This window comes from Octopus bimaculoides, chromosome 22, assembly GCF_001194135.2.
Source record: "Octopus bimaculoides isolate UCB-OBI-ISO-001 chromosome 22, ASM119413v2, whole genome shotgun sequence".
NCBI lineage: Eukaryota > Metazoa > Mollusca > Cephalopoda > Octopoda > Octopodidae > Octopus > Octopus bimaculoides.
In genome coordinates this window covers 37,293,077-37,301,153 of record NC_069002.1, presented here as the reverse complement: position 1 = coordinate 37,301,153, position 8,077 = coordinate 37,293,077, and the positions used below count along the sequence as shown (strand labels likewise).

At 35.4% G+C, this 8,077-nt stretch overlaps 1 protein-coding gene across 1 annotated transcript in view; it reads right to left on the bottom strand.

Annotated features, from left to right (window-relative positions):
* Nucleotides 1–614: 614 nt before the first annotated feature.
* LOC106879138 (putative autophagy-related protein 11) overlaps nucleotides 615–8,077 on the bottom strand; it is a 9,380-nt gene continuing 1,917 nt past the window's right edge. Inside the window, exons 2-7 of the mRNA XM_014928575.2 lie at nucleotides 7,391–7,444; nucleotides 6,849–6,903; nucleotides 5,981–6,125; nucleotides 4,409–4,488; nucleotides 3,955–4,131; nucleotides 615–2,245 (exon numbers count right to left, since the gene is read on the bottom strand). Of these exons, the coding sequence (XP_014784061.1) occupies nucleotides 1,943–2,245; nucleotides 3,955–4,131; nucleotides 4,409–4,488; nucleotides 5,981–6,125; nucleotides 6,849–6,903; nucleotides 7,391–7,444 (814 nt within the window). The 3' untranslated portion in view covers nucleotides 615–1,942. The remainder of the gene's footprint in view (nucleotides 2,246–3,954; nucleotides 4,132–4,408; nucleotides 4,489–5,980; nucleotides 6,126–6,848; nucleotides 6,904–7,390; nucleotides 7,445–8,077) is intronic.

The window sequence follows — 8,077 nt, the reverse complement described above, 5'->3', positions numbered from 1 at the left end:
CAATCGTTCTCGCAGTGACAATGTCCTTCCCAATACACATAACACACCAATTAAAACAATCTTTTGCACTTATCGTAGAGATGTGAACCACAACAGCTTTCGTGTTTAATTTCGTTTTAATTATTTTATTTGCTGTGGGCCCAGTACTTGACAAATTTTAACTTATCTATTTATATATTGTATAAGGCCCTTCACCTCCCCACGTTTCTTGTAGAACTTATATGTCCCAGGATCAGATGATGTTTGTAAGTTATTTATTCAATGTTTCTTTGTATTGTTTTTATTTTCTAAAAATCTACACATTAAACAAAAATAAAAGTGTCAAATTGTTTGGCAAATTGCCAAAGATGTTAAACCAGAGATTGGAACATCTGTTTCCATAATGACGTCCCACCATTCCTACCATCCACATCACTACTATCCCACCAATACCAATCAAAGTAAGGACAACCACAACAACAACAACAACAACAAAAAGCCAAATGAAAAACAAAAGCAGTCAAAAAAATTGAAAACACCAATGAAAACAAAAATAAGACAATGAATATTCAAATTTTGTGAAAAACTTGTCATTCAAATATTCAGTAAGCTTCAGAAATCAAAATTACAGGAAATTTCTTGGAACATGAATTTATAAAAAACTTTCCAGACAGTCAAACCTTTAATAATTGCTTTGTTTTAGTAACTGTTACATAATTAATTAATAAGCAGCTTTCTCTATTATAATATAGAAGCAATGGTGAGGGAAAACACAAAACACACACGCATAGATGTGCACACAAACCCACACACACACACACACATACATGCATGCTTACATACATACATAGTGGGCTTCTTTCAGTTTTCGTCTACCAAATCCACTCACAAGGCTTTGGCCAGCCCGGAGTTGTGGTAGAAAACATCTGCCTAACATGCCACACATTGGGACGGAACTCAAGACAACATAGACGGGACAGAAACTTCTTAACCCCACAGCCATGCCAATTCACACCAATTCCCGCCAATTCATGCCAGTTCAATGAATAATGCAATTACAGACTAAAGAATATTTCTCAGCTGCTTCAAGGATTTTCCTGGCCTTAGAGGCTTTTCAACGGCTACTGTGGGCCATGCTCACAAAACTATTACATATTTTTTAATTGTTTTCATTCTGAATTTATCGTGTTTTTATAGCAGGGAGAACCATGTTAACATATAATGTAACAGTGCCACAGCTGGTAAATGTAATCTCAGAGCTAAATCTATAAAATCTGATATCACTCGGTAGTTTCTCTTGGTGTAGCTATAATCCAGTCAGTTACATTTAATTACTTGTTGGTTCCAGAACTGAATGGATTAAGAATTAAGTGAGACATGCACACCTACACTCATACAAACATAAGATTTTTCTCTCTTACACACACACGTGTGTATGTGTGTGTGTGTATGTGTATGTGTGTGTATGTGTACATACATACATACATATATAAAAGGCAAGATGGCAGAATCATTAGCACATCAGGCAAAATGATTAATGGCATTTACATGTGCTGAGTTCAAATTCTGCCAAGATCAGCTTTGCTCTTAATCCTTTCGGGATCAATAAAATAAGTACCAGTTGAGTACTAGGGTCGATGTAAATAGAAATCACAGAAGTCCATAGATAAAAAATGGTTGGAAATCACTGTGCTAGATGAAAGAGTTAACTCTTGTAGACATGGTGGTATACAATAGAATGATGAAATTTCAAAAATAAACAAAGCACACTCAATTGTGATCCTGATAATTTACTGTTTGGTAGAACAAAGTTGAGAATCTCCATGAAATAAACCATGTTAAAACTAAAGTTGCCTTAGAATGCAGTCACTAAAAAAAGCTGTCTCAATCTACCATTAATGACATTTTAAGTGGAGAAACAGTAAAGTTATATACATGGAAGCTTGAAATAAAGCCAAAGATATCAAGGATTTGTTTCAGCATAAAGTTTCTTCAGAGCTATACTTTTAGAATTCACCAAGTCATCCAGAATGCTAGTGGAGTCATTGTTGAGATAAGAGGCTTTGTTTAAACGTCTTCTATGTAAAGACTTCATGTCTTCAGCATATTGTAATTTCCAAGCAAGTGTCTTATGTTGTTCTTCCAGTCGCTGCCGATGATCCAGAAGTGCACGGTTGCTTACAATCAAAGATTTAAGTTGTCTCCTCAAAGATCTGTTTTCATTCTTTATCATCTCAGCATATTGAACCAAATGCTTCCTGGCTTCCTGCATTGAAAAACATAAAAGATTAAATATTACTGATTTCTAACTTTGGCCAGAAATTTACAAGAAAGGGGTGGGGGTTAGTTGATTAACCCTTTAACGTTTAAACCAGCCATATCCAGCCAAAATATTCTACTAGTTTTATGTTCAAACTGGCCATATCCAATCTTTCATACCTGCTCTACAATGTCATTATCAAAATGAACAACCATATCAACAAAATGTCAAAGCTACAAGATTAATGCATGATTAATTCAAAACAATGTGAACAAATAAGTATTACACTTGAGAGGATAATCTGAAAGCTAAAGGATTAAAGTGATCTTAACTGATCCTTTATTTCATTGACCCTGGAAGGATGACAGGCAAAGTTGGAATCAGTAGGATTTGAACTTAGAAATGTAAAAAGCCAGAACGAATACCACCAGTCATTTTGCCTGATACTCTATAGATACTACTACTAATCCATAGCCCCCTATAATAATAATGTAAAATAGCCATGAATCTCCCTTTTTTTTTCATACTTTTAACCCAGTTTTTACCTTTAGACCCCTTCGATTCTTATTTTACTTGGTTGGATCCTCATGGCCATTTGATGTTTAAAAAAATCTTATTATATTTTTATAATTCAAAATTATATAAAAAAAATTTTTTAATATTTTATGCATTGTAGAAGTATAACCATTTTATTGCAGATAAATTTTAACGACGAAATCTTATATGGACCCCAATGATCATATTGAGAACCAGTGTTGAGAACCAGTGCATTAACCTCACATAAATAATAATGTTTTGGAAATGATTAGAAAAACATACAGACATACAAAACAAAACTTGAAGGTTTATAAATCTAACACAACATAAAAAAAAACAACTAAGCACTGAACAGATATAATATAGACTATGTGCTATACTGTGCTACCATTTCTGAACAACAACCATCTTTGACTCCCCTCACAAAATCTTACAACATCCCTTCCTGAGCCTACACTCTCTTCTACTCACCTTCTTGTACCTTGAGACTACATTCTGCCATTTCGTCATCACCTTCTTTATCTTTCTTTCTGGCTCCACTCTACTTTCCCTCTCTGTCTCCCTACCACATCGTTTGCAGATGGACACCATCATTCTCTACTCCTAGACTTCTTTCTCCTGCATTAATCTTGCTAGTTTTGTATTTCCTTTATGTCTTTTTTCCCCTAGTAATAGCTTATCAAAAATGAATTTCATTCTTCTTGTGAACATCAATTCTGAGGGAGACTTCCCTGAATTTCTACTTGGATTGGGGGTCACTCTGTAAACTCTTAAGAAATTTGTCAGTGCTTCATCATTACTTAATTCCTCGCTTTTCTTCACACACTTTTAAAGGTGTCCACAAACCTTTCTACCAGCCCGTTTGACCTCAGGTGGTAGGATGGAGTGAAAATATACTTAATCACATACCTTTTACAGAATTTGATATTCACATCATTTATTTTTATGTGCACAAATTTTCTTGTTTATCTGTCGCAATCCCTCTCCACTGAAAACACCTTAGAACTTTTTGTGTTTGAGTCTTGTCTACAATGAGAACTCCTGTGTCCCAGCTTCTGACAACTATAGCACTTTTTTGTTTTTAAACAGGCATTTTGGTGGTGGTGACAAGAACAACAATGATGATGAATCTCTGTCAACTAGAGAATCAGTAATCCATTTAATTAGTGAGAACTTACCTCATTTGCCTCTTTGGTAAGCACACGGATTTTTTCGTCTGCCTCCATACGAAACTTCATTTTCTCATCTATGTATTTCTCTTTCAATTCTTCAACACTCAATGCATGATGGTTTCTGATTTCGATTATTTCCTTTTCAAGTTCAGTGATTCTTTTCAACTGTTCCTCTTGGAGAAACTAGGATTGGAACACAGCAAAATATAAATTCTGAAATAGCATTTGCAAGGGCCAAAAAAAGAAATAAATAAAAGTCAAAAATGTATCACTTCCCAATCACATGGTTTCAGGTTCAGTTCCACTGTGTGAGCACCTTGGGCAAGTGTCTTTTACTACAGCCTTGGAATATGGCAATAAAAGAGTTAAAACCCACTGAAAACAGGCCAAGAAAATAACCCTTTATAGTGAGATTGTTACCTATTATTTTCAAAAGAAATGGGTAAAATTATTCTAATACCTTACTTTCTTGGAGGGCATCCATTTCTTTTTTCGTTTGATGAAGAACATGTCTCTTTGCCAAAAGAACCGTTTCAAGATCTGCAAAAAAGGACATTTAAACATTTCAAGTGATAAAATACCAGAATAGATTTAAGAAACAATATTTACTAATTTAGTCTCAATGAATTTCATTTTTGGCTGTATTTGGGGATGGTCATATTGTGGTGGAAGGGTAATTGACTGGAAGGGAGAAAGAGAGACGTTGCAAAAAAACAGGATGCAAAGGGACCAGAAAGGGATGAGATGACATCACATCCACAAGTGACAGGTCAAGTCATCCTCTTTCTTATGGGGTCTGTAGGCAAAGCAAGTCATGTGCAGTAGTCCTAGCTAGCGAGGGATCGGCAGAGTCAACACGTGATTACAACTGAATGATCCGACTAGTTGTTCCCAATTGCAACTCAACATAAAAGCAACTTTATTTCGTGCCTTTAAAACTACAAACCATTTTTTGCCAATTACCACATACACCATATATTTGGTCTTCACTTCAGCTGAATTATTATTCTTGTTTTAGTGTCCTTTGTCTGGAAATCTTTCATCACACAGCCTGTCACCTCTTCAGCGACTCTCCATTCCACATGCCTCAACCCTTTTACTGTAGAAATCCAATGTAGCCGCTCAAAATTTCATTACCCTTAACTGTGGACAGCAATTTTATAGACCAATCTAATCTTTTGTTGAGAAATATCTTGTTTGAAACTAATTTCTGATGAAATACGTCAAGTTTACTGAGGCAATGTGACTTGCAGAAAATACCAATTCTATTTTTTCGGGAAGATAGTTAACATGATTACTAGAATAACCATAAAATTTAATTTTGAAGTTAAAGGATTAAAATTCTACACTGTAGTTGATGACAAATTATTTACTTATAAATTTATTGTTTCTGTAATTCATTGATATGGACTGCTGGAGACCTGAAGCCTTGAAGATTTTAGTTGAAAAATCAACCCCAGCACTTACTCTATTGGTATCTTTTGCTGAACCACTAAGTTACATGAATGTAAACAAACAAACACTGGTTGTCAAATGATGAGCTTAGATTTCCAGAAAAAGAAGTCAACCAACTGATTCACACATCACAAATGCAGTCTGTAAGCGGAACAGTAAAACTCTGCAAGACTTTTCTCAGGTTTAAAATGTGTTGTTGTTTTTTGTTATCAACATTCCAAAGATGGAGCTTTGTATCTTTGTTAGAAACCAGCTCAGTCTTCTTCAGAGGAAGAATTTAAATGATTAACTACACAAGATACATACATACATATGACAGGCTTCGTTCAGTTTCTGTCTGCCAAATCCCTTCACAAGGCTTTGGTCAACTCAAGCTTATAGTAGAAGACGTTTGACAAGAGATGCCACACAGTGAGACTGAACCCAGAACCATGTGGTCATGTGGATAGGAAGCAAAATGTTTATCCCATAGCCATGCCTGCACTTATTACCTACAAGATATTGATAAACTATCTTTTTTCTCGGTCTCATACAAATGTCTAAGCTCACCTTTACCTACGAGACATTAGAACATTACCTTTTTTCCGGCCATCATATTTTTCTTCTATCTGCTTTCGTTCTTCTTGAATTGCACGAAAGAGTTCTTTGTTGTGGTCATTCAGAGTGACGACTGTCTTCTGCCTCAGCTCCGTCTTCTTCCCCATGTAGTTCATGTATTCATGCTGAAAGACAACACAGCAAGAAGCTTTCCTGGTCGGTCTACAATGTTCACCCTTTCACACATACAGGGGAGGTATAATATTCACTGCATTCGACATATTGCATCCTTTTGCATCCTCCCCACTGCATGCACACACAAACGGTTATGCAATACTATTTAATAGATATTCATATGTACATTAAAATATTTATGATGATGATGATGATGATGATGATGTAGTAGAAGTGGTGGCAGTGGCAGTGATAGCAGTGTGTGGCATTCCTTTGTCAAAGGTGTCACCTGTCCCTGATGCCCCAAACCACTCAACTGATAAATAAATTACCAGTGGCACATGTTGGACTGGCAGAATCATTAGGGTGTCAGAAAGACTGAATATCTTTTGTGGTATTTGCTTTGAATCTTTGCAATCTGACTTCAAATCCCACCTTAGGCCGACACAGGTGGAAGACTAAATTTAACACCACCAATTCCACCTTGGGTACTTTTATCAGAGTCCTTGGGTACTTTTATCAGAGTCCACTCTGTTGCCAGTATCTAGGTGAGGTCCCCGGTTTGAAAATATCTTACCTCTTCCTTTCCCCCCTCCCTCTCACCAGTTTCAGAGGCCCTATAAAGTATCATGGGCCTTTCTTCCTGACTAATTGATAAAAATAATTATTAAAAGATTAACAAATGAATAAAGTTTATGGAACTGATTACAAAGAAACATCAACAAAATTCTTACACTTTCCGTCCGTGTCTTGGTGGCTTCATCTTCCAGACTTGTATTTTCATATTGTCTGAGAAACTTAGGAAATTTTAGTGATTTGTTTCATTTTTAAATTAGAAATTACACATAATTTGGACATCAAGGACACTGCTTTTTTTATTCCTTAAAATAAGTCTTGAACATTTACCATATATCCTAGAGAACGAAGGTTATAATTTTCAAAAGCCAATTTAACCCTGGGGAGAAGAGATGGTTATCTATGCTACAAATACCATCTTTTATCTTTCGCTTGTTTCAGTCATTGGACTGCAGCCTTGCTGGCAGAATTGCTAGCACACCAGACAAAATGCTTTGCAGCATTTCATCCATTTTTTCAATCTGAGTTCAAATTCTGTTGAAGTCGACTTTGCCTTTCAAACTTTCAGAATGGATAAAATAAGTACTAGTTGCATACTGGGGTTGATATAACCCCAACCCTGCAAATTAGTAAGTAACTAAGAATATTCCAGAGAAAAATTTTTAATATTTAATAGAAAATGCACAAAGAAAAAAGATACAGTTCAGCTACTCGGGCCTTGCATTTTTCAAGTTGTCTTGTAATATCTTGCAGACTGAAATAGAAGGAAGAAAGAATGGAAAAAAATTACAAGAATAATTGTGATAATAAACTGCCTTTGTTTTGATTGATTTCGAAAATAAGGAGGTATTTAGTAAAATAACTTTGTCATTATTAATCTGGTGTTGTAGGTGATAAGCTGACAGAATCATTAACACACAAGGCAAAAATGCATAGCACAACTTTTGTCCATCATTACATTCTGAGTTCAAATTCCATTCAGATTGACTTTACCTTTCATCCTTTTGAGGTCACTAAAATAAGTGCGAGTTGAGCAGGGGGTGGTCAATGAAATTAACTTATTTTCTCCACCAGAATTACTAGCCTTGCACCAAAATGTGAAACCGTTATTAATCTGGTGTTTGCAACATAAATTAACTTCAAATTTTATTGGAAGGTTTGAAAACAAAAAAACACGCTGTATACTCTGTAAGGTAATTAGCATTAGGAAGAGTATACAAGCCAAGACGTCACAAGTGAGAGGAGATCCTCTAATCTACCTGGATGAGCAGCTCTTCTGAATATTAGTTAATTCAAACCATTGTGATCCATCTAACCCATACCAGCATAGAAAGCAGATGTAAAGTGATGTACGTATATATATATATATATATATATATATATATAT